The sequence below is a fragment of the Nicotiana tomentosiformis genome, chromosome 5 (genome assembly GCF_000390325.3).
Source record: "Nicotiana tomentosiformis chromosome 5, ASM39032v3, whole genome shotgun sequence".
Classification (NCBI taxonomy): Eukaryota; Viridiplantae; Streptophyta; class Magnoliopsida; order Solanales; family Solanaceae; genus Nicotiana; species Nicotiana tomentosiformis.
The window spans coordinates 18,679,271-18,706,304 of record NC_090816.1 but is presented as its reverse complement, the minus strand read 5'-3'; the positions used below and the strand labels follow the sequence as shown (position 1 = coordinate 18,706,304).

At 39.5% G+C, this 27,034-nt stretch overlaps 2 protein-coding genes across 3 annotated transcripts; both read right to left on the bottom strand.

The window, feature by feature from the left end:
- Positions 1 to 185: 185 nt before the first annotated feature.
- On the bottom strand, positions 186 to 11,908 carry LOC104116509 (E3 ubiquitin-protein ligase UPL5). Of its 2 annotated transcripts, XM_018777777.3 has the most exons (4): positions 9,906 to 11,908; positions 5,651 to 6,240; positions 5,312 to 5,374; positions 540 to 677 (listed from the first exon to the last, which is right to left on the bottom strand). In XM_018777777.3, exons 1-3 carry the CDS (start codon positions 11,701 to 11,703, stop codon positions 5,345 to 5,347), a joined length of 2,418 nt encoding a protein of 805 aa, XP_018633293.1. In that variant the 5' UTR covers positions 11,704 to 11,908; the 3' UTR covers positions 540 to 677; positions 5,312 to 5,344. The 2 variants fall into 2 exon arrangements, with proteins under 2 accessions (XP_009625673.1, XP_018633293.1); XM_009627378.4 differs by lacking the exon at positions 5,312 to 5,374 and having other exon boundaries at positions 186 to 677; positions 9,906 to 11,904.
- Positions 11,909 to 16,002: 4,094 nt separating this feature from the next.
- Positions 16,003 to 25,017, bottom strand: LOC138891983 (uncharacterized). Its single transcript, XM_070175673.1, has 5 exons — positions 24,971 to 25,017; positions 21,922 to 22,745; positions 21,315 to 21,502; positions 19,761 to 20,102; positions 16,003 to 16,155 (listed from the first exon to the last, which is right to left on the bottom strand). The coding sequence occupies exons 1-5, from the start codon at positions 25,015 to 25,017 to the stop codon at positions 16,003 to 16,005; spliced, it is 1,554 nt and encodes a 517-aa protein (XP_070031774.1).
- Positions 25,018 to 27,034: the final 2,017 nt, after the last annotated feature.

The following is a 27,034-nucleotide window of genomic DNA, read 5'->3' as shown; positions in this document are numbered from 1 at the left end:
TAACTAAAAGGAGAATACTAAAATACCAGCTCCAAAGGCATGCTCTTTTTAGCATGACAAAGATTGAAAGTAAGCTCTATTATTTACAAATATAAACACCCGCACGTGAGTAGAAATGAGTGAGGAAAGAAACTGAAACAGAGGCTAGGCCTAAGAAGTAAAAAAGGAAGAAATAGAATTAGAAATTAAAAGAAAAACTTGACCCTTCTTGCTTTCTTTATTAACAGATACTATACTTATATAAAGTTAATTGGGTTTGGGGGGTAACTAGAACTACAACCTTCCGCCATTTAAACCAGCCAAAAAAACCTTACCACAGTCAAGTTCCAAATGGGAGCATATCCTATACATATGTACAAGCTGATTACATATCTTATGTGCAGTTGATTTCAGGTCCCAGAAGATCACAGATGTCACCATGTACCAAAGCTGCAACCAACATGCTCCTGGGTTATAATGCGAAGTCGATCTTGCATGACATCCATGGATGGGTAAGGAGGAAAGCATAGACGGTAGAAGCATGTGTGTGACGAAGGCAGGCGATCATAAGACTCTCTGGTTTTGTAGATGTAAAGCCTAGAAGCCAAACCACCGAAACCCTCTACTGGAAGATACTTTATTGAAGTCCAAAAGAAGAGGAGAACCTTTCTCTGCTCGGCAGACATGCAACCAACAATCTGCAGGAACAAAAGAAAACAAACTTTAAATTGGATTGAATCAGATCTCATGAACCAAGGTTCATCCTCATAATATTCTAAGTGGTACCAACTAACAACCAAGTTCCAAAGTCCACCTTAGGAACAACTAGGTAATCCAGGACTTATATCCAATGACCACCAGATACCTGTTCGTTTGCTTTGTCCAACTCTGCCTTCTACATAAAAATTGCATTAATCCAAGGACTCAGAGACACATACAAGTGGACAGCTTATTGCCTCACTAACATTCACACAAGTGAAACGCAAAGACACAAGACTACTACTCCCTCCGTTTCAAATTAGATGAGGTACTTTCCTTTTAGTCTGTTCCAAAATAAATGACACATTTCTAAATTTGAAAATAATTCAACTTTAAACTCTTCATTTTACCTATTTTACCCTTAATGAGAAGCTTTATAACCACACAAATGTCATGGCCCCAGAAAACTTTTACCCCCTTAAACTTTTAAGACCACAAGTTTCAAAAGTCTTTTTTTTCTTAAACTCCGTTCCGAGTCAAACTGTCTCATCTAAATGAAACAGAGTGAGTAAATACAAAAGAAGGGTGGCTCTAAATGGCATGGGTATGCTCAAACTTTAGACTTGTTGAAGCAGGACAAAGAAGACTTATCTTTTGGCACTGTTCAACTTGTTTAGCATTCTACTCAAACACCACTTTGCAGCTCTCAACCGAGAGATCCTTTCTTAAGTTACGTAGAATGAGAGATGAGGTGGAATAAAATCTCCATAGATGACTATAGAAGATCAAAAGGACTGCAAACTTCTCCAAACAGCACAACGGAACAAACCTTTTTATAGTTGCTTTTGCAGATAAATTGCTATACAGAATCAAAGTATTTTTTTAACCTGCAAGATGCTCTTCACAGAAACCAATGGTTCTTCATTGTTGATTCTTAGTCCACCTAAGAATGTGGAGAAATGTGTGAGCCAAGGGCAGCAACATGCCCATAGCCTAAAATTAGCCTCTAAATTTGGTCACCCCTGACCTTCAGGAAAAAAGAAAAAGATAACCAATTCTATAAAGTAATTACTTCTCTCTTCTATCTATCCAAGCATTGAGCGATCACAGAAGACTTCCTCTTTTCTTTTTCCTCTAAAAGAAGACTTCCTTTCAACACTGGCCAATTCGATTAATTCTTTTCATGAATTTTGCTCCTTTATCTTCTCTTCGAAGTATCATCTGTTGTTTAGAAACTTTGTCAAGTATATGTGTGTGTGTGCGTGTATATATATATAATTTTATTTTGCCAAGTATAATAATCATGTCTAGTCCTGTTGTCCTCCTTTTGTTGGTATAGTGGTGATCGTCAGCTCTCGAGAGCAGACTAGCCATTCAAAACTTTCTTTGGCACCTCCAATGAGTTACGCTCTCTACATGAGCCACGGAAGAATATTAATCCCAAACTAGTCCAGTTGGCTATATGAATCTTCTGTAATCCTTCGTTCACTTTAGGCTATAGAAATATAAAGTCCTTCAGAAGTTTCAACTTCCAACCCCCCTACCCAACCAAAAAAGGAAAAAGAACAAGACAATATCCTCATTCTCAAAATGAAGATAATGTCCTTATGACTAAAAAATCCTTAAAACAGAGTAAGAAACACAAGGACCTTCAAAACTTTCTTAGGCACCTCCAACCAGTTACAGTCTCCACAAGGGTTGAGGAAGATTATTAACTCCAAACTATACTGGGGTGGCTATATGAATCTTCTGTTACCATTCCTTCCACTTCAGGCTATAGAAGGTTATAGGCAGAATAAATATTCTTAATGGAGCTAACAAATTGTACTATTCACATTTACTTGATGCCATTAACGATATCACTTCATCAAAAAATAAAATATATTCTTCATCACAGGAGGAAGAGGGGGGGGGGGGTAAGGAAGGGGTAAGGCAAAGAAAAGGTAAAATAAATGTTGCAATGAGCAAACAATCTGTCACTTGCACTCTCTTGCATGGGTTATCTTATTGCAAACTCAAAATTCAAACCAACCAAACGGACCCACGGTTCCGGTTGAAAGCATCTTAACAACAACAAACCCAGTGTATTCCCACAACTGGGGTCTGGAGAGGGTAGTGTGTACGCAGACCTTACCCCTAACTTTAAAAAGGAAGAGAGATTGTTTCCGGTAGACCCTTGGCTCAGGGAAGATAAAGGGAAGGGCCAATGACAAGCAAACCAATCGGAAAATCAAGCTAAAACACACAACTATCACTAGTTAGTACAATTAAAACCGAAGCGACGGCAACCACAAGTAATAACAGAACTCCAGAAGGCGATAATACAAAAAGACACTAAGTAGTGTACTAAATCTATTGTAACAAAACAAAGACAAAGCTCGACTGTACTAAATCTATTGTAACAAAACAAAGACAAAGCTCGACTACCTAACCCTCTACCCTAATTCTCAACCTCCACACCTTCCTATCCATGGTCATGTCCTCAGTAAGCTGGAGCAACGCCATATCTTTCCTAATTACCTCTCCCTAATACTTCTTCGGCCGACCTCTACCTCTCCGTTGGTCCTCCAAGACCAACCCCTTACACCTCCCCACCGGTGCATCTGTGCCTCTCCTCTTCACATGTCCGAACCATCTTAGTCTTGCTTCCTGCATCTTGTCCTCCACAGAGGCCACGCGCCCACCTTGTCCCGAATAACTTCATTTCTAATTCTATCTAGCCTGGTATGCCCACACATCCATCTCAGCATCCTCATCTCAGCCACCTTCATCTTCTGGACATGAGAGTTCTTGACTGGCCAGCACTCCGCTCATACAACATAGTTGAAAGCATCTTAAGCTCGAGGAATATGGAAATCTAAGAAATGCATCAACAAAGTTCTTTTCATTGCTATAGTGCCAGATCTTAGAATGGAAGCAGCTTGGGGACAACATGGTTGGAACATCAATTTTAGAAGAGGTCTGCATGATTGGGAGCTTGGGAGAATTGTCGAGTTTTTTACAACTTTGGAAGCTTTCCAAGGTCTTAAAGAACATGAAGATTCTCTTATCTGGAACAATGGTAAGAATGGGATGTATACTGTCAAAGCAGCTTATCTTTTGTTATCAAACACTGGTCGTCAAATAGATGCTTGGCCATGGAAGAGTATCTGGAAAGTTAAAGCTCCTTATAAGGTGATTTGTTTCACATAGCTGGTAGCAAGAGAAGCATGCTTAACTCAAGAGAACATGAAAAGGAAGGAATTCCAACTTTGCTCTAGATGTCTTTTATGTGGCAGGGAATTGGAAACGTACAACCACTTATTCCTTCACTGCCCTATTACAAGTCAACTGTGGCAATTGTTCCTTAACATTGTTGGGCTAAGATGGTCTATGCCAGCTACTACTGTTGAGTTGCTAAAATCTTGGAACAACACTGGAGACGACATGGTGGAGACTGATACATGCATGCATATGGTGGACAGTATGGAAGAAGAGAAACTCAAGAGTTTTTGAAAACAGATACAAATCCGTTCAGGATGTCAAGATGGATTGTATTCTTCTATTTCATTTTTGGTGTAAAGAAAGTCTTGTACAGGATACAGAATCTCTGGTAGACATGTTAGGCTTTTTGTAATTAGGTAGACCAAGATTGATCTACTATTCCCTGCACATATGGTTATGCACTGCCTTAGTGCATTTTTTATTTATACAAATGTTACCATTCTCAAAAAAAAAAAATTCTTTTCAAAAGGAAATTTCCAGTTGATACTAAGGATCAACAACAATTATGTATGGAACTGTTTCTTCTTTTTCCACCACCTTCTCATACTCTGGCATCAAGGACAAATAAAAGGGTATCAAGATAGGGAATATCGTAGTGCTTAGAAATCATAACTTAACCGTACTTTATCATGTAAATATCGAGAACTCCTCTAGATTGCCCAAATTGGACATATCTCTCCTTTAATATTAAAATTACAGGAAAACAACTAAGCTTGTAGTTTTGTTACACACACCTCTGACCTCTCTATGAGAAATTCAAAAATTAGCTAAAAGCTGTTGATATTACACGAAAATGTGAATTTACACCAACAATACCCTTCTAGAAACTAAAACTGTTTTTTCTTTTTCAAGCATCTCTAATTAAACCTTAATCATATATTATTTTCAACATATCCTGACCTGACCTGACCTTAAATTAAAAGGAAAAAAGAAATTAATGGAAGTACCTTTTTTTACATAAGTGGAGACATAACAGCTTGTATTCTCTATATTAACTCAAAGATTTGCACATTCAAAATTAAGTTTATCTGGGTATATAGGTACCCATCACTTTTTGTATAGTATTAAGTTTTAAGATGGACTAATTTGTTTTGAAGTTAGGTCTTTCTTGCTCTTTTTCCTAGCCTATAATTTCTTCTTCATAAAGCACAAAGGACACACAGGTCACAACATATTCATTTGCACACTTGTGAATTGAAGGGTCTAACAAGGGTGCCACATAATTTCACAAAGACCTTAGGTATCTGTAACTTAAGCGGGTCTAGCAAGGGTGTCCCTGTATCTTACCCTAACAATAAAGTAATAACAAAAGCAAATATGAACAGCTGCAGTTTCAAGAGAAAAAATATAGCGATATGAATAGGCATACAGGTGAAACGGACTCTTCCTTAAGGTTTCTCCTTCAACAGTGTCCGTTGGATTCAGAATCTCTCTAAAAAAAAAAGACATTTACTATTAGGAAGGTAGAGTTTTTTGGAAAAGAAAATTAAGCTGACAACCCTCCCTCCTCCAATAAATAAATAAATAAATAAGGGAAAAAGAGAAAAGGTAGAAGAAAATATAGGTTTTGCCTGGAGCGATACCCTTGTAAACAATCAAGCTTCTGCACTGAATATTAACAGAACAAAGAAGAACATGAAAAAAAAAGAATGAAGTCTTCAATAACGGAAATATATCAATATGAATCAAAAAGAAGAAGAAGAAATACCTTCCAAAACCAAGATATTTGAGGATCACTTTCTTTGTAGCCATTGTAATCAGTATGTGCTTTCCAGTCTTCCACAGAAACAGCAGTTTCGCTCCCATGGAGCATCCAGTCAAGATCTTCAAGATCTAAGCTCTGGAAAAAGGATTTCTGGAGCCTTAAGGTAGTTATAATGTCCGCAAAACCTTGAGCAAAATGAGCTACCTGCTCAGCAATGGATGTGACAAAGCGATGCTGAATAAGAAGCTCAACATACTGCTCCCTGTTTTTACTAGTCACCATAGTACTTCTCCCATTGGGGCAAAGCTCGACAACCTTCCTGGATCCTAACTCTTCAACTTCACGAACAAATGTCAAAGCAAGAGTATCTTGATCCACCATCTCTGGATCCATCTCCAATATCTGCTTGCAGCTGCTATACAAGTATGGATCTGCATCCCTTATGTCATCTAATGAAATATTCTTGCCCGACAATTGTAAAAAGAACACGCGATCAAAAACAACACCAACTTGTATTTTATGCATTAAGGCCAAAGCAATTACCCTGCCAGAGAAGCTAAAATACTCAAGGTGCAAAGGGTCCACCTTAGATGCTGCAATAAAAATATGTAGTAAGAAGATAAGGTCCCAATAACAAGAGCATTACTATCGTCTTGCAAAATAAAAACATTGCTCCAAACAGAACCTAGCTATTAAATGCACTGCAGGTTCATCCAAATAAATGGAAACACTCACTATTAACGAAAATATTCAGCTTGTCTAACCAGTAATCACACATCTTGAACAGAAAAAAAATGATACTATGCCTTGGAAGTACTCCATATGCAGTGCAACCCAAAATAAGGATCAGTATGGTCATCTCACACAATTTTCCAGCTTCGTGTGAGAAAGCTGAAAATTGTCATTTGGTGACTGTCAGTCTGTCTCTCCTTTTTTTTGATAACCAAGAAATCGCCGAGGCCAGTGGTGCTCGATTCGAACACTGTGCATAATGGGCCCACATCTCTACCCTACTCCACTTAACTACCAGGCCTTGTCTGCAGTAGGGTTCAAACTCGTGAGGTGCGTCCAATCCACATATTACGTGTTGCGCTCTTACCACTAAACCAAAGCCTTGGGGGGGTCTAATACTCCCATTCAAATGGTTACATTCATATAGTATTGATGTTGGGCATATTTTCATATGTTTTGATATTATTTACTCTACATTTTTACCGCTTTTTAATTGTATTTTATGTTGTATATGCCCGACTTAGCTTGATTATGAAGTTTTATACTTAAGTGTATGTTAATAAATAATGTAGGTACTTTGGAGATAAAATTTGGAGCAGAATACATTAACACTCGAAGAGAATGAAGGTCTAAGACAAAACAAGGGAAGATAATAGCTAAGTGGCATATGTGCATTACGTGGAATGAGATAAAAGTACGTGAGGAAAGAGAAGTTTGGTTGCTGGATTCCAAAGAAGCATGAAGAAGCAACTGAGAACGTGGTGTTTCTTCAAAGACACCAAATTTCTACCTCACTCTTACATATATAAGTAATTTGTGGACTGACGAAGGACTTGGTGGATATTCCTACAGGACGTTCATTTGATGTTACAAATTTAATAACAATGTTTCCGATGTATCTCTTCTCCAACAAAAAGACAATAGATTTCTCTGTGTTTTTTCCTTTCATGGAACGTCAAACTTGATGCAATATAGAGTGCAACTTGATTATCACACAATATGGGTTGGGGATGAATGCTTTAAAAATAAATTTACTACTCTATTCAATTGCTCAACAAATAAGAATGGTACTGTTGCTGATTTTCATTCTAGTTCTGGTTGGCAGATTGTCTTCCGAAGGAATTTGAATGATTGGGAAATAGTAGAATTTTGCGAGATGCTTCAGCAATTGAGATCAGTTTATATTGATCATAGTAAGATGGATACTCTAATCTGGCTGGCAAGTAAAGACAAGAAATTTTCAGTCAAGAATTGCTACAGTATGTTGATAAAGCAGTCAGGACAGTGGGATACTTCTTGGCCATGGAGGATGATATGGAAGACAAAAGATCCTGTGAAAGTAGCATGTTTTGGATGGGTGGCCACCTGGGAGGCATGCTTAACTCAAAATAACTTGCAGAAGAGAGGTTTTTCCCAACGTAACAGCTGCTACCTGTGTCAAGAGGATCAAGAAACAGTTGAACATTTGTTCCTCCATTGCAGATTTTCTAGAGAATGCTGGGTTATTCTTAAATATTTGTGGTATTGCATGGGTGATGCCTCAGAACGTGAAGGGGTTGATGGTAGGTTGGCAGCATCAGGTGATATCAAAAGAGATAAAGCAAATATGGAGAACTATCCCGTTGTGCATCTTATGGACAATATGGCTCGAAAGGAACAAGGCTTGCTTTGAAGGACAGAGAACTACAATTGCTAGAATTAAGAGTATTTGTTTACAAAATTTGCATCTTTGGTGCAAATCAAGCCCACTAGTTAGTTCAGATCAGTACATGGATTTCTTGGAGTTGTTAGGAAGAAGATTGTAGTAGGCTGTTTTTTGTTTCCTTGTTATCTTCTGTACCATCTTGGTACCATTCAATAAAATCTTTATCTTATCCAAAAAAAAATATATATATATATATATACTCCCTTCGTTCCAATTTATGTGAACCTGTTTGACTGGGCACGGGGTTTAAGAAAAAATGAAGACTTTTGTAATTTGTGGTCCTAAACAAGTCAAAAAGGGGTCCGGGGTATTTTTGTGGTTATAAAAGCTTCTCATTAAGGGTAGAATTGGAAGTTTAAGCTAAATTGTTTCCAAATTTAGAAAGGATCATTCTTTTTGGAACGGACCAAAAAGGAAATAGGTTCACATAAACTGGAACGGAGGGAGTATATAACTTCACAAGTTGTCACCACCATGGCTCAATATTCTACTCTATCCTAGAGGCTAGAGCTAACAACCATAGTATTTTATTTCTTTTTCTTCAAAGACACCAAATTTCTAACCGAAACACAGCATCCAACTGAATGTCTATAAAAATGTGAACGTGTCAATCTTCTGTAGAAGCCTTCTATCCTAGAGATGTTTAAGAACTATCACAATCTATCTAGGTTCTTAGACTAAAAGTGCTGATAGAGATGTTTCAACTTAACATTAACCTCTTGATTAATACTATTGCATGCCATAACTATATCATCAATATAAATTACCAAAGCAAATACACGGATTCCGAGCAGGGTACCAATTGAGCAGAAAAATAAAGAGATGAGTTGTGTTACTTTTGCATAATTGTGCTAAACATACAAAACCATACTCGAATAGACTGGTTCAGTCCATATAGTGATTGACAAAACTTGTATACAAAACCATAGATTCCCACTGAGCAACAAAACCCGGTAGTTGCTCCAGGAATACTTCATCCTTAAGATTTCATGAAAAAATGCATACTTGATGTCCAAACAATGAAGAGGCCAATGAAAAACAGAATGCATAAACAATATGAGACTGATCAAAGTAATCTTAGCCCCGAGAAAACATACCAACTCAAGTTCAAAAATCAAAGTACAGCAAATGTACCTTAAGCAAATAAATCTGAGCATTTGGACCAACTATTATTGTGAACACCAATCAACAACCAACAACATTTTCACTAGGGGTAGAGAAACAACTCTCGAGTACCATTAGAGTATAAAGCAAACATCTTCTCATTTACAGCCTATTACCAACCTGGATGAGAAGCTTCACCTATAGGCTCAAGGATGGGAATAGAGGAGAAGGACTATACAAACATAAAAAGGGATAACAACAAATATTGATAACTCAAAAAGATACGATGAGATGATGATTACAAGTAAAGCGAATACTTAATAGCCCTTGAAACTAGAGGAGACAGGTTTGCAATAAGAGAAGAATCTGAATCAGGATGTGTCGGAGGCAGGTAGTTTTTATATAAAAAGGACTAAATCAACTATGGCGGTTTGCTTACACCAAATGACCAAATGAAACAAGTGAAGAAATTTGCTTTTTTCTATTTTTCGGTTGTCATTTGGAATGCAAATTCAATTCATTCAATCCGCTAGAGCTACGGATAACGATGTCAAATACAAACAAAGTATCCACCATGCCACGTCAAGAAAGTCTCAAATTTTATTGTATTTTCAGCATATAAAACTTTGAAGTCAAATACTAACAAAAGGTTTAAATTTGCGAGTTCATATAGAACAAAATGCCAAAGAAATAATAACAAAGGCAAGAAAAGCTTACTTGGATTTGGAAAAAACCTTCTACGGTCATTTGGGCAAGCAACAAACAGAGCATTTTGAGGGTTGAAGATTGCTTGACATACCAAGAAAAACCACTCCCTTAAGACACCAGGCCCCGTAGCTTCTTCATTCTTGAATTCCATAAATAAGCCACCACGGAGTGACTCAGGATCTGCATGTGCAATGTACTCAAAAGATTCTGATAGCAACTGTGAGCGGTCAATGAGCATCTCATGAAGCTCCTCGTACTCGTCCTTCACTTCTGGAAGCATCATCATGGCCAAATGCCTCCTCGCCTCAAAATTAGTTACTTCCTTGTGCTCCAGTATCCACCGATGATCTTCAGATCTTTTAGCAAATTTAACAATCAGAAAACACAACGAAACCCTTCTTTGAATTATTTTTTTCCAAAACTCGTCCTCCGAGCCCTTAAAAAGCTTTGAAATACCATTTATCTCCTTCAGAATTGCAAGATACTGAGACCACCCAAGTGCGAAGGGCTCACCTTCTCCTTTCTCTTTCCCAACAAAATGTTCTTCCATTTTCTTCAAACACAGCTCCAGTTTCTCCAGCAAATCAAAGTAAATATCATGCAAACATTTAATCTGCTCTCTGTAATACGGCATTCCATATCTTTTGCTTCCCCCTTCACTGGTGCCGCATTCCTCCTGCAACGGGAAAGCGATCGGACTACAAATAGCTACATGATCCCCTATCACATTCCTGACAGGACGCATAAAAGCAGTAAAATCACGCACATCATTCAAAGATGGCCCCATAAAGGCGTTCAATGATTCCATACTCGGATCCAAAGCACGTGATAACTTAACCCCTAGCTCGCGGACGAACGGGAAAATATCTACCAATGCTATCACATCCTTACCATTACTCTCCCACCTCGAAATCCCAACGGACTCTACTATACCCCCTAAACTACTCCGACAAAGGCCATACAACGAATCATCAACACCAGCAGCTCCACTTAACAACTTACAAAATTCTAACACTATAGGCGCACATTGCATATATATAGGTTTAGGCAAAACAGTCTTACTCGAATTAACAAACTGACGAATCGATTCATCAGCAGTATCTTTGTTTACCTTCGCTTGAGACATGTAAAGCATTACGAGAGCTGCGGGAGCACACGAGGAGAGGAAAATCTGGAGGTGTTCGGCGGCTTGTTCAGCGTCGTTACGTGGCGTCATCGTGAGAAACTCCGTGAGCCTCGTCTTTATACGACTCGAAGGCCTAGGGTTTTGGCCTTTGCAGAGGTCGAAAATTTGAGAAACCAAGTCGTTGATCAGCTGCCACGCTTGCGGATGTCCCGTGCTCCGCATTCGGCCGACGAGTTGTAATCCGGCGTCGTTTTGGACCTCGCATTCGACTAGCGTTTGCTCCCACTGTAACTGTTTCCCCCTGTATATTAATCGCTGCTCGATTATCGGTATTCCCGTTATGAATTGAATTTTTTCGTGAACTGATTTCACTGAGTCAGTTGACTCGGTTTGAAGCACTAAAGTGTTGCCGCCGGATAATAACCGGACGAAGAACTGAAGACGGCCGGAGGATGACGCCAGCGAAGATGAGGACGGCGTCATCGATGATGACGATGAAGATGAAGGCGTCGAGGATGAAGACGGAGAGTGATGACGTGGACGGGAATCATCGGTGAAGGAAGTAAGGGTAAATTGGTCTTTTCTCATCCTGACGGCGGAGGGTGGTGGTACTAAGTCGTCAGAGGCATAATCGTCGAGCTTCCGTTTGGGGTTGTTAACGGCGCCGGCGTTAGACGTCATTGGAAGTCGGGGGGTTTTACGGTACACATGAGTCCATCGAATTAAAACCCCATCACCAAAACCCTTAATTTTTTTTTCCTTCAACAAAATTCAAACAAGGAATTTGAGAAAGGAAAAAAAAACATGAAGAGAGCGAAAGAGTTATAAGACTGTGTGTTTGAAAAGGTCGTGAGAGTAGAGAATGAGGAAATTGGGAAAGAAATGAAGGTTTTGTTTACGCTAAGTAGTGTGCAATGACGAAAATGGGTTTCCCGCGAGCTACATGCTTTTTCAGTTACTACTGATACTTTATTCTAAAGAGGAGAACATTATTATGTATCCATGCACATAAATATCTTCTTTATTTTATTAGAAAAAAAAGAAAAAAAAGAAAAAGAGGGATAAGAAAGGGTGAGTTATTATCTGATACACAAACTATTTTGCGTCCCCGTAGGAGTGAAGAAAGATCGTATTCCTAGAATGTGATATAAGCAGTTTATCCTAATATAATTATACAAGCATTAGTTACTAATTTTACAGTTCGGATACGTGGAGATAGTTTTACGTTATTTAACTGAGTACCCTTTTGTAAACTAAAGACAAAATAGAAGAATTTGTAGTACAATAAAAATTTATTGGCAACCAATGTTTACACATAATCGATGAATATAAAATAAGTGTCTTTATAAAGAATCTGCACAAATTACTATAATCCATAGTTATTTTTAAAATATCATAGTCAAACTAAAATGTTTGACTTAACAAATAGTAATAGTCAAATTCTTTTTTTTTGGTTGAAAATTGTGCTTTTTATTTCTCAATTATTGGAGATTTAGAATTTAGTTTTGTGATATTTAGCTAAGTATATTCAACCTTCAATTAATTGGATGTGTTTTGTATTTTCGCACGTGAATCCTCACAAATATAACGAATTATATAAACCAATTAATTATCAATGTGTTATGTTAAATTTGCTTTATATTTGAAGGTAATATAATTCTAAAAGTACTTTGTTTATAACATGGTTCCTATCAAGAAGGAGTGCAATTGTCTCTTATTTTTGGACGATTGAGCTATTTTGAAATTAGAAACAAGATTTCTCAAAATTTGTAATATATGAATTTAAAGATCATAATAATATGTAAATTTAGGTTTAATATATTTATTGTATAAGTTGTGCGAAACTTTGAGATTTGGTTTTTAATTAGTGATTATTCATATTTAGTAACTTGTTCATTAAGTTACTGTATCAATTTTTGTAATAAAATCTGATACTACTAATTCTGGATTTGCTATCTTGACCATCACGTAATTTCATTGAATTAAAAATTCCTTTTTACAGAAGAGAATGTGTACAAGCAGCTAAAAGGGTGAATTCAGTGCTGCGTATTAGCAAGTCAGGTTTTATACTTACTAAAATATTAAAGCCAACCTCTAAAGGCTGTTGACTTGTTCACATAGCGTGTGAATTAGGGGCTTTTGAAACTTTCTACCGACGTACAATAACACACACTAAAGTATTACGTTTTGAAGGAGGAAAAAACTCACACTTGATAAATGAACCAAAAAGAAAAAAAGAGAGAATAAAGCATGACACATATCCTTCCCTTTTTACACAAGCCTTTTTTTTCTTTTCTTTCGGTGTCCGATAAAATTCAGATTCGCGCCAAACAGGGGCAGAGAGAGAGTATTGCTAATGGGACCGCTCCCTAATAAAGACGGCTATATACCAGAGCTCGAACTCGAGACATCTGGTTAAGGACGAAAGAATATTTGCCGCTCCACCACAATCCTTATTGGTCACACAAGCTTCAACTTACATAGATAAGGTATATATGTTGTTTTTTATGATCTTGTTCGGATTAATTTACATTCATCTCAACTAATTTATCAAATATTTGATATTTCTATCAATACATGTACAAGTAAATTCACCAATCAAGACTTAAACTATCGAAAATAAAATTACTTTTTTTCGCTTCTGAAATTTGAACTCTAATGTCCTATTGTCGTAATCATTAAACGACATCCCAATTAATTAATTGGATGTAAATAATATATATATATCTTGTGTAAATGATTTAAAATTCACAATAATGAGTCATGGTTCTGGAAAAAAATCAGCGGAAGCTTTTATTTTAAAAGGTAAAATGGAATGCTAGATGATTAGTGAACTTCTATATGTGAATACTGAAAACATTGCAGTTTTTTATTTTTCTTGGTACTGGAGACTGATCTAAAATTTAATGAAAGCCAATCCATTTTTGTTAAAAGAAATGCTATATCAGCTTAGAACTCTAGAGTTACTACTAGAATTAACTGAAAGATAAAAACATAGTAACAGGGGAAAAAAAGAGAAAAAGAGAGTTAAATTTGGTACTGTATTTCCTTTTTGCTATTGTAGGGATTTTGTCTTCTTTTGAGCCGAAAATCGGAAAGAAAATAGAGATAAAATTTGCGTACATATTATTCTTGTCCAGACCCTACCGGTGAAATTATGGTGGGATTGTTATTGTTGTTGGCAAAAAACTAAAACTGTAAAAGTTTCCCCGATTATTTGAAGATATTGCTATTGGCACCCCAAATTTACTTACCTTTTAAGCAATTGAATCCTCAACTGAGCTGGTGTTGCACTTCGCACCTAACAAATTAACAATTATACTTGCTTTTTGAACTCTAGCTTTTAAAAGTATCTTTTTGTTCAAATGCATTTCTTCCTTAGACGCGATATAGATGACGATTTTGCATGTAAGCTACTTACCATTGTGACTATCCGTAAACCACAGGCTCTGCACTGTTTTACATGTATGTTAATTTGAGAGCATTTATGTATCACTAAAGAACTTGGTTCGTTACCTTACTCCTTAAGTGTAAGTAAAAATAAGCAGTAAAGTAAACACAATAATTTTTACGTGAAAAATCACCCGACTCAAAAGGTACAAAAACCACGACCTATCACATAGGATTTTAGCTTCAACTTCACTAGAACAATGAGCCAAATGTATCGATTACAAATCTGTAACTCAATACTCTCCAGTTCTCCTACTTCAACTATTTGACTTACAAGTTACTCTAATTTGCGAAATCAAATACTCACTACAACTCACTGATTGTATATGACACTTTGATTACAACCCGATTTCCTAAAACACATTTACTAGACTGACTCAAGAAGGACACAAATATTGGTACTCGACTTGAGTATAGAAAATGTAGTTCTTCAGTTGATGTACAAAAAGATGATCTCAACAGTCCAAAAAGATAGTATTTAAACTCCCTGGACTCCGAGATCTTTTAGGAGTCCTATGCGTAGTCAACTTCTAGTTTGATAGGACTCTTACTGCTCCAAGGACTCCACAATTCTTGGGATTTTTGTCTCTCACTTGTACGAGCATATCTTCTTGGACAACGACTCTTATCACATTTAGCAGTCCTCTTCCAATGAGCTCGCACTTCAGTAAATTTGTGATAAAGTTACTGTCTTGTAGGAATGTGCAATCATCAACCTTGAGGACATGGTTCTTAGAACAGTTAAGCAGCTACGTTGAGGACCTGGTTCTTAGAGCATTTCCTCTGAACAAACTTTGTTAATCATCAAAACCTCAATACTCAACAAATTTCCCATTTTTGATGATGACAAACTTTGTGCACATAAATCAGGTAATCACCTAATAACTCAGCCACCCAAAGTAGGTACAACAAGCACACAAATAGGCACATCAACACCAACCCTAACTCTATCTTGCCCCTTTTGGCATCATAAAAAAAATGTTGGACAAACTAAGCACAGTTAATGCAAGATTCATGGCCATTTAGGTTACAACACAAGCTCAAGAATTATCAAAGCAAATAAACTAAGCTGATTATATAACCATGTGCGAAGCAGTAAAACAACATAAGAGTATTTATTTAGCAGTGCTAAATTAAGCCCAAGGCCTTGACATAAAACATTAAAGCAAAATAAACTAAAACATCCTGCAACCTACTTAGAACTAGAATAAAATAAAAAGAACTAAAGCACCACTGGGTTAACAAAAAAAATCTTAAGACATGGGTTGAAGGACCAGGGTCAATGGTGAGAGGATGAGGGGGTCAAGGCTTTCACAAGGGTGGAAATCTGTTGGGCATGGGCTTATCTATCCCTTCTGAGCTCCTCCCTAAGCTGCGTGGTTTCTTTTCTCAACTCCTCATTGTCTTCTCTAAGCTTGAAATTCTCCTCAAGAGCTAACTCCAATCATTTAAAGACCTCTGCTGCCCTGTTGCTACCAGTAGAATAGCAAAACCTGTTGGTCCCCTAGCCTTGATCTCCGCATAGCCACACTACTTGAGGGTAACAACATCCATAACATCATTGTGATTTCCAAACTTAAGCTCAGGCAAGGCAATATTGAGCTTGTCAAACAGCTTAGTTAACATGAAGCCATAAGGCATAGCATGCTTAGGTTTGGAAGTGTCTGCATCCCTTGACATATGCTGAATCATCAGGCTAGGGAGATTGATAGCTTTACCAGTATCAAGTAGTTTCATCACAGCCATGTTAAGCTGTCATGACCCCATTTTTCCCTCCATAGAATGTCGTGATGGCACTTAGTCTCCAAGACTAGGTAAGCCTAACAATTTACGGAATAACTTAATAACAATAGGAACTCAAATCTCAACACATGATATATATATATATATATATATATATATATATATATATATATATATATATATATATATATATATATATATATATATATAAGCTGCATTTTAAATAATTACAACTCCCAAAACCTAGTAGAAATAAGTCACAAGCTTCTAAGAGAAATACTATGCGTCTCTATACATCAGAGTCTAAAGAGAATAAGGAAAATAATATAACAAGAATAGAGGGGGACTCCGAGGTCTGCGGACGCTGGCAGATGTAACTTGAAGTCTCCGCGTACAGGCTAGTTCACTGATACCTGATCTGGTAGGAAGTACCTGGATCGGCACAAAAAGATGTGCAGAAGCATAGTATGAGTACATCATAACGGTACCTAGTAAGTGCCAAACCTAACCTCGGTAGAGTAGTGACGAGGTCAGATCAGGCCCTACTGGAAATAATAGGAAAATAAGGCAGCAGATATAATAATAAAATGAAACGATTGAGAATTTAACAACGAGAAATTTCAGAAAAATAATAACATAGCAAATAGAGGTAAACAACAGGGGCGCTCCCGAGGTACTGCCTCGTAGTCCCAAAAGTAAGTATGCACTAGCAGGGGGGATCTCTCGAGGAACCGCCTCGTAGTCCCAAAGTAAATATTCAAGATAGGGGGATCTCCCGAGGAACCGCCTCGTAGTCCCAAAGTAAATATGCAGTACATGGGGATCTCCCGAGGAACCACCTCGTAGTCCCAAAGTAAATATGCAGTACAAGGGGATCTCCCGAGTAAACGCCTCGTAGTCCCAAAGTAAATATGTATCAGATAATCGGAGGAGCAACGAATTTCCAGCAAGAAATCTTACAGTTAAAGATTTAATTCAAACCAAGGGAGCATGTAATTCAACTAAGCGTGCTGCACATATTGCAAGTAAAAGTTAAGGCACGTAGGCATGCGATATTAGACTAAACATGATAGTTACACATACTAAGACAACTCAGTTAAGGAATAAAAAGGAGACTACTCAGCAAGAACCGATATTTCCAAATTTAGCCTGAAATCCTAAGGGGATTTCCCCCACACAATGTTAAACAAGTCACTTACCTCAAATCCCGCTCAGTCAGTCAAGTAGTATGTCTTTGCCTCGCCAATCGGCCTCCGAACACCTCGAATCTAGTCACAATTAATCTGATTCGGTCAATACAATTTATAGGAATTAATTCCATATGAAAATACTAATTTTCCAACAAAATCCAAAATTGCACTAAAAAATTGCCCATGGGCCCCACGTCTCGGTACTTGACAAAAGTTACAAAATATGAACGTCCATTCAACCACGAGTCCAACCATACCAATTTTACCAAATTCCGACACCAACTCGACCCTCAAATCTTTAATCCAAACTTAAGAATTTTCACAATTTTTCAACTTAAAACACCAATTAAATGCTAAAAATAGCAATAGATTCGGGTAATTTTACCAAAAGTATGTTAAGAACATTTACCCCGTTGTTTTCCTTGAAAATCTCCCAAAAATTGCCTCTTCCCGAGCTCCAAATCGTTAAAAATGGAAAATGGGACGAAAACTTAAACTTTCTGCCCAGTCCTTTCTTCTATGCGATCGCGGACCAAGTCCCGCGATCGCGAACTGAAATTGACCCACTGCCCAAAATAACCCTATGCGATCGCGAAAAATTCCACGCGATCGCGAAGCACAGTCTCTGCAAACCTACGCGATCGCGAAGAACAAAACGCGTGACCCAGCTTCTTCCTCCTTTCCTCTTCGCGAACGCGACATGCCTCACGCGTTCGCGATTCACTGGCGTCCAAAGCTACGAAATCGTAGCCTTATTCTTGCGATCGCTTAGAACAAAATTCTCCTCTGCCCAGATCTGAGACACCAGAAAAATTCCAGCCAATCTCCAAGTCCAAAATTGATCCGTTAACCGTCCGGGACTCACACGAGGCCCTCGGGACCTCAACCAAATACACCAATAAGTCCTAAAACATCATCCAAACTTAGTCGAAGCCTCAAATCAAATCAAACAACGCTAAAAACATGAATCATACCCCAATTCAAGCCTATTAAAACTAAGAAATTCCAACTTCTACATTTGATGTTGAAACTTATCAAATCAAGTCCGATTGATCTCAAATTTTGCCCACAAGTCATAAATGACATAACGGACCTATGAAAATTTTCATAACTAGATTCCGATAACTGAAGCAATATTCTTTGACCTCAACTTTTGGACCTGCCTATCCAAAATGGCCACTAGCTCCTCAACATAAGATAGATCCTAGTCCAACTGGACTGAGCTGAAATCTAACACATGAGATGGATCGCCGTGATACTTTCGGAGCATGAAAACATGGAACAGTGGATGCACTGCAGAGAGACTAGGTGGTAGTGCAAGCCTGTAAGCCATCTCTCCAACCCTCTCAAGAATCCCAAAAGGCCCAATATACCTAAGGCTCAACTTTCCCTTCTTCCCGAACCTCATAATACCCTTCATAGGCGAAACTCGGAGCAAGACCCGCTCACCAACCATGAATGCAACATCACAAACCTTCTGATCTGCATAACTCTTCTGTTTGGACTGGGCTATACGAAGTCGATCCTGAATCAATTTAACCTTTTCCAAAGCATCCTGAACCAGGTCTGTACCCAATAGCCTAGCCTCGCCCGGCTCGAACCAACCCACCGGAGATCGACACCACCTCCCATATAAGGCCTTATATGAAGCCATTTGAATGCTCGACTAGTAGCTGTTGTTGTAAGCAAACTCCGCAAGTGGCATGAACAAATCCCAAGCACACCCAAAATCCATCACGTACGCACGAAGCATATCCTCCAAGATCTGAATAGTGTGCTAAGATTGTCCGTCCGTCTGAGGATGAAATGTTGTACTCAACTCCACTCGAGTACCCAACTCACATTGTACGGCCCTCCATAGCCGTGATGTAAACTGCGTACGCTAGTCAGAGATGATAAATACCGGTACGCCATGAAGTCTGACAATCTCGCTAATGTAAACCTAAGCCAGCTGCTCTAAAGAGTAAGTAGTAACCACATGAATGAAATGAGCTGACTTGGTCAATCTATCCACAATTACCCAAACTGCATCAAACTTCCTCTGAGTCCGTGGGAACCCAACAACAAAATCCATAGTGATCCGCTCCCATTTCCATTCTGGAATCTCCAACTTCTGAAGCAATCCACCCGGTCGTTGATGCTCATACTTCACCTGCTGACAATTTAGGCACCGGGAAACATACTTCGCTATGTATTTCTTCATCCGCCTCCACCAATAGTGTTGTCTCAAGTCCTGATATATCTTTGCGGCACCTAGATGAATAGAGTACCGTGAACTGTGAGGCTCCTGGAGAATAAACTCACGCAAACCACCTACATTGGGCACACATAGCCTACCCTACATCCGTAATATACCATCATCTCCAATAGTGACTTCTTGGCATCACCGTGTTGAATTGTGTCCTTAAGGACAAGCAGATGGGGGTCATCATACTGACGCTCTCTGATATGATTATAAAGAGATGACTGAGAAACCACACCAGCCAAAACTCGACTTGGCTCGGAAACATCCAATTTGACAAACTGGTTGGCCAAGGCCTGGACATCCAAGGCTAGAGGCCTCTCTGCTACTGGTAGATATGCTAAGCTGCCCAAACTCTCCGCCTTACGACTCAAGGAATCAGCCACTACATTGACCTTTTCGGGATAATAAAGAACGGTAATGTCATAATCCTTAAGCAACTCTAACCATCTCCGCTGCCGCAAATTAAGATCTTTCTGTTTAAACAGATGTTGTAGACTCCGGTGATCGGTGTAGACCTCACAAGGGACACCATATAAATAGTGCCGCCAGATCTTCAAGGCATGAACAATAGCTACTAACTCGAGGTCGTGGACAGGATAGTTCTTCTCATGCACCTTCAGCTGTCTAGACGCGTAGGCAATCACCCTACTATCCTGCATCAACACCGTACCGAGACCAATGCGCGATGCATCACAATACACCGTATAGGAACCCGAACCTGTAGGCAATACCAATACTGGTATTGTAGTCAAAGCAGTCTTGAGTTTTTGAAAGCACTCCTCATACTCCTCGATCCACGTGAACGGAGCACCCTTCTAGGTCAATTTGGTCATAGGTGCAGCAATAGAAGAGAAACCCTCTACAAATCGATGATAATACCCCGTCAAGCCAAGAAAACTCCGAATCTCCGTAGCTGAGGATGGTTTGGACCAACTCTGCACTGCCTCAATCTTCCTCGGATCTACCTTGATCCCTTCGCACGATACTATATGACCCAAGAATGCCACAGAATCTAGCCATAATTCACACTTTGAAAATTTTACATACAACTTATTTTCTCTCAAGGTTTGAAGCACGGTCCTCAGGTGCTGCTCGTGATTTTCCCGACTCCGGAAGTACACTAGAATGTCGTCAATAAACACAATGATGAAAGAATTGAGATAGGGATGAAATACATTGTTCATCAAGTGCATAAATTCTGCTGGGGCGTTAGTCAGCCTAAAAGACATCACAAGGAACTCGTAATGGCCATACAAAGTCCTAAAAGCAGTCTTCTGGATATATGGCTCTCGAATCTTAAGCTGATGATAGCCTGAACGCAAGTCAATCTTAGAGAACACTCTAGCACCCTGAAGCTGATCAAATAGGTCATCAATATGTGGCAATGGATACATATTCTTCACTGTAATCTTGTTCAACTGGCGATAATCAATATATATTCTCATAGAACCATCCTTTTTCTATACAATTATTATAGGAGCACCCCAAGGTGACACACTGGGCCAAATGAAACCCTTATCAAGCAACTTTTGCAACTACTCTTTTAACTCTTTCAACTATGCTGGGGCCATACGATAAGATGGAATAGAAATAGGCTGGGTGCCCGGTAACAAATCAATGCCAAAGTCAATATCTCTATCGGGCGTCATGCCCGGAAGATCCACCTGGAATACATTTGAATAATCCCTCACTACTGGAACTAACTCGACAGTAGGAGTATCAACACTAACATCTCTCACATAGGCCAGATACACATCACACCCTATCTCAACCATTCGTTGAGCCTTAAGAAATGAAACAACCCTGCTAGGAACATAATATAAGAATCCTCTCCACTCTAGCCGCGGTAGACCTGGCATAGCCAACGTCACCGTCTTGGCATGACAATCAAGGATAGCGTGATAGGGCAACAACCAGTCCATGACTAAAATAATATCGAAATCTACCATACTAAGCAATAATAAATCATCTCTGGTCTCAAAACTACTGATAACAATCAAACATGACAGATACACATGGTCGACAATAATAGAATCACCCACGGGTGTAGATACATAAACAGAAGAACTCAAAAATCACGGGATACGCCCAAATACAAGGCAAAATAAGATGACACATAAGAATAAGTGAAGCCTGGATTAAATAAGACTGATGCATCTCTATGACAGACCGAAACAATACATGTGATAACAGAATCATATGCAAATGCCTCCGTCCTAGCAGGAAAGGCATAATATCTAGCCTAGCCTCCCCCTATAGGGCGACCTCTACCTGTCCGACCTCCACCCCTAGCTGGTTGTGTAGGTGGAGTGGCAACTGGTGCTGTAATCATAGCCTGAGGACCCGGTGGAACACGCAGTGCCTGAGTAGTCTGTAGAGGTGCACCCCTTCTAAATCTGGGGCAATCCCTCACCAAATAACGAGTATCACCATACTCAAAATAAGCGCTCGGAGGACGTGGCTGCTGTGACTGGCTCTGGCCTGATCGATTGGACTGACCGCTTGAAGCACCACATACAGGAGGTACACTAGACACTGGTAGTGCATAATAAGGATCCTGGGGCCTAGTAGTTGTCAGAGCACTGCTGGTTGCTGGAAGTGCTGAATGGACAGAGCGACCCATATAACCCCTGCCCTGACGAGCTGTAGCTGGGGAACAAGAACTGTTATACGTTCTAGAATCCTGAGGCCTCTTAGCTTCCCTCTCTTCTCTCTCCTGGGTCCTCATACCCTCCAATCTCCTAGCGATTACCACGACCTGCTGGTATGTGATATCCATCTCTAGCTCTCGGGCCATACTGAATCTGATACTAGGGAGGAGCCCCTCAATAAATCGACGGACACGCTCTCTAACAGTAGTAACCAGGGCAGGTGCATGCCTAGATAAATCACTGAACCAGACTGCATACTCCGATACTGTCATAGAGCCCCGGCGCAATTGCTCAAACTCTGCGCGCCATACATCTCTGAGACTCTGAGGAACATATTCCGTCAAGAATATATCTGAAAACTGAGTCCAAATGAGTGAAGCTGCCTCAGCTTGACTATCTATCCAACTCGTATGCTCGCCACCACTGGTAGGCTGCTCCTCTAAGCTGGAATGCCATAAAAGAAACCCCACTAGTCTCCATAATACCCATAGTACGGAGGATACGGTGACACTCCTCAAGAAAACCCTAGGAATCCTCTGACTCCAAGCCACTGAAGGTAGGAGGGTGGTACTTCTTGTACCTCTCGAGCCTGAGCTGTGATAAGTGGATATTTTGACTACTTATTTGCGCCTTTTGACTTTCATTTTGGTTCAAAAATGCTTAAAGGTATTCTCGAAAACTGATGAAATATGCTTACTTGTGGGAGTATTGGAAAATGAGCCAAAGTTATGAAATTCAACTCAAGAAGAAGTAATTTTGAACAAGGACAAAAAATCAAACAAAAAGGCTAAAGTGCGGACCGCAGAATTTTGTCTGTGGTCGTAGAACAAGAAGAAAATTTGACAGTGCTGCAATGCAAAGTGCGGACCGCACAATAATTATGCGGCCACAGAAGTCAAGATTCAGAGAGTTGGGAATTCAAGACAATCATGATCCGCAGACTGCACTATAATTGTGCGGCCGCAGAAATCAAATGTGCGGTCGCACCCAAAATTGTGCGGTCCGCAGAACTCAAGAAGTGCGGCCGCACCCAGAATTGTGCAGCCGCAGAACTTCAGTTCAGAATTGTGCGGCTGCAAAAACCACTCCTGTCAAGAGTTGCAGCAAAGTGCGGACCGCATATAGAATTGTGCGGCCGCAGAACCTCCGAAAGGGCAATTTTGTCCGAAAATTCTAGCTTTGTGTAAATAGACTACTTTCACAAAAATTAGGTCAAGCTTTGAATATCTGAAAGTTGGTAGCCGTTTTTCTTTACTGTTTAGGGAAACTTTATCATAGCTTATCAATTTTACATTTGATTTTCATCTATTTATCATTAAATATGAGTTTAATCATCTTTTCTTCTTTATTTTCTTCTTCATCCACTATGAGTAGCTAAATTTCTAGCTAGGGTCATGGCCCAACCCTAGTGTGGGTACCTAATGGGTGTTTGATTTAGGGCTTGTTTATGGTTGGGTGTGTAATATTTAGCCTAGTTCTTGCTATAATTGTAAAATTAATGGTTGCAAACATTGATTCAAGCCTATTTGACTTAGTCTCTGCTTGAGAAAGAGAGACTTAGTCTAGGAAAACTTGGCTAATAAGAAATTGGGATGAACTCAAAAAATTGATGGTCCCAATTAAAGGGTTGAATCTAGAGAGAGTAAAACCCGACTTGAGCATCTATCAACTGTTTTGTGCATTACCCAATTGGACTTGAGAAAGCCAAAATTAGATAAAACCACTCTATGACCGAGAGGTATTGAGGGGGTAATTATGTGTTGATTGCTATAATACACCCCGACCAACAAAACCCGCTCTAAACCCGTTAGGCAAACACCTAGGTAGAAGTCACAACCCTAGATCTTTTACATACTTGAAAAACAACACCAAAAATATTATTCTCTAGCTTTACATTTGCAAACCATAGCATAATTTAGAAGTAGAATCAAAACACAGTTTATGGAAGTGCATCTTAGATAGTTTACGTGCTTATTCTGAATGTATACCTAATCCCATCTACGCTCCCTGTGGATTTGATCCCGACTCCTTGTTGGGTATTATTATTGCAATCGAGCGCTTTACAACCCTGAATAGAGGTGTGATTTGGGCGAGACCAATTTTTGGCGCCGTTGCTGGGGAGCTAAAAACGGATTTAGCTATATATTTAGCTTTGTGTGTGAATTGTCTTCTTTTCCTTCCGTGGTACTAATCTTTTTGGTGAAACAATTGTAGGTGAAACAACGGCTCTCAACAACAATGATCCTCTCGGAAACATGTATTTGGGGGATATGGACGTGGAAAATGACCAAGTTGAAGAGGTTCCTCTTGAACCTCAAGCAAATAGATGAGGCCGACCTCCTCAAGACAACATTCCCGTTCTACCCCCAAATCCATCAAGAGAGGCTCCACACCGGGTGTTGTCGAATAAAGGGTATGCAAGTGCCATAGTCCCGTCCCGCATTAGGGCGGGCAACTTTCAAATCACAAATGTTATGCTCACGTTGCTAGAGCAATGGGGATTCTTCACCAGGGCTCCGAATCAAAATGCGTACAAACACTTGAAAGGATTTGTGGACACTTGCTGGGGGAGTAAACAGACAAACGTCTCCGAGGATGCTTTAAGGTTGAGGTTATTTCCTTTCTCACTACGGGGGAAAGCCTTGGAATGGTTAGAAAGGTTGCCAAACCATTCCATCCATACATGGGATGAATTGGCGGAGAAATTCATTGCCATGTTCTTTTCTCCTGGGCATATGGCTACTCTTAGAGACGAGATTCTAGCATTCAAACAAGAACCCAATGAGCCTTTGCATGAGATATGGGAGAGGTACCGAACTATGGTGAAATAGTGCCCGAACAATGACATGACGGAGGCTATGATTCAACAAACGTTTTATAGGGGGATCGATACTACCAATCAATGCGTGGTCAACCAACTTGCCAGTGGAAATTTCATGACAACGCCATATGCGGAAGCTTGCGAGATCTTAGATGAAATGGCGGATGCTTCATCGACATAGCAAAGTATAGCAAATGTTCCTCAAGGTGATCCAAATATAATTCACTTACATAAAGAATTGCATGATCATGGGCAAGCAATTGCCGAGTTGACCACTACAATGAATCAATTGGCCAAAGCTCAACTTCAACAAGTTCAAGGTACTAAGCAAGTAAATGCAATGAAGGGTGTCAATATGATGGTAAACAAGAGAAGGCAAAAGGGCCAACAAGTGCAAAATCGTGCGGAACAATATGTGCAAGAAGATAGTGAGTTTAACCAAGATGAATCTTACAATGAACAAGAGGAGGGAGTACAATATGTGAACAACTACCAAGGGCAAAAAACAACTCTCAAGTCCCGAATCAACAACAATGGCGATCTCAGGGTAATCAAGGTAATTGGAGCAATCAAAACAACCAAGGTAATTGGAGCAATCAAAACAACCAAGGTAATTGGAACAATCAAAACAATCAAGGAAATTGGAATGGTCAAAACAACCAAAGCAATTTGGGTGGCAATAGTCAAGTATATTGGGGAGGCAACAACCAAGGGGGATAGAACAATAATCAAGGAAATCGGGGGTCGGGCTTTCAAAGGCCCCCGATGTTTCAACAACCAAACAACCTGCCTCCTTATCCTTCCCATGGTCCTAGATCTTCCAACAATGAGATGGGGCAAATTGGGAACATGTTTAAACAAATGATGGATAAGAATGCCGACTCCGATGCTCAACTAGCCTCTCACAACACTTCAATCCGCAATTTGAAAGTCCAATTGGGGCAAATCTCGCAAGCTTTGAACACTCGTCCTAAGGGGGCACTACCAAGTGACACGGTGGTGAACCCAAGGGGTGGGAACAACACGGGACATGCTATGGCCGTAACTACAAGGAGTGGAAAAGGTGGGGATGCAACCCTCAAAGGCACCAATGCCAAGGCCTTCTCATTTATACCCTCAAAGTCTTGCCAAGCAAAATGGCGAGAACCAATTCAAAAAGTTCATTGACATGATGAAAAGCTATTAATGTGTCATTGGTTGAGGCTTTAGAGCAAATGCCCGGTTATGAAAAATTCATGAAGGATTTGGTGACAAAGAAGAGGTCGATGAATTATGAGACTATAAAGATGACACATCAAGTAAGAGCAATTGTGCTAAATTAGAAGATCCTGGCGCTTTCATAATCCCTTGTACTATTGGAAGCGCTGACTTTGCAAAAGCTCTTTGTGATCTTGGGGCAAGTATCAATTTGATGCCCTACTCGATTTTCAAGACTTTGGAAATTGGGCAACCAAGACCCACATCTATGAGGTTACAAATAGCGGATCATACTATGAAGAGATCATTGGGTATTATTGATGATATGTTGGTTTGAGTTGATAAGTTCATCCTCCCGGCGGACTTTGTGATTCTTGATTGTGAAGTGGACTATGAGGTGCCTATTATTTTGGGTAGACCTTTCCTTGCTACAGGGAAGGCACTTATTGATGTGGAAGCCGGCAAGCTTACCTTCCGGGTGGGTGATGAAAAGGTGGTTTTTCATGTATGCAAATCTATGAGGCAACCGAATAGCAATGAAGTTTGTTCGTTTGTGGACTTAGTGACCGAGGTGATTATTGATGATGCTAGTGCCATGATGAATGTTGATCATACTTTGGAGGTCATATTGCTTAATCATGATGATGATGAGAAGGATGGATATGTGGAATATGTGAATGCATTGCAAGGAATGGGGTCGTACACTTATGAACCC

What these genes read in the sequence shown, in the direction of transcription:
- LOC104116509 (XM_009627378.4), bottom strand. Translation starts at nt 11,703, where the DNA reads ATGACGTCTAACGCCGGCGCCGTTAACAACCCCAAACGGAAGCTCGAC. An exon ending in AAGGTTTTTTCCAAATCCAA is followed by an intron (nt 6,241 to 9,905) that starts GTAAGCTTTTCT and finishes TTTTTATTGCAG; the next exon opens with CATCTAAGGTGGACCCTTTG. An exon ending in AAATATCTTGGTTTTGGAAG is followed by an intron (nt 678 to 5,650) that starts GTATTTCTTCTT and finishes TTGTTCCTGCAG; the next exon opens with ATTGTTGGTTGCATGTCTGC.
- LOC138891983 (XM_070175673.1), bottom strand. Translation starts at nt 25,017, where the DNA reads ATGGCAATGAATTTCTCCGCCAATTCATCCCATGTATGGATGGAATG. An exon ending in TCCCATGTATGGATGGAATG is followed by an intron (nt 22,746 to 24,970) that starts GTTTGGCAACCT and finishes ATGGCATTCCAG; the next exon opens with CTTAGAGGAGCAGCCTACCA. An exon ending in ATTATTCAAATGTATTCCAG is followed by an intron (nt 20,103 to 21,314) that starts GTGGATCTTCCG and finishes AATTTGCGGCAG; the next exon opens with CGGAGATGGTTAGAGTTGCT.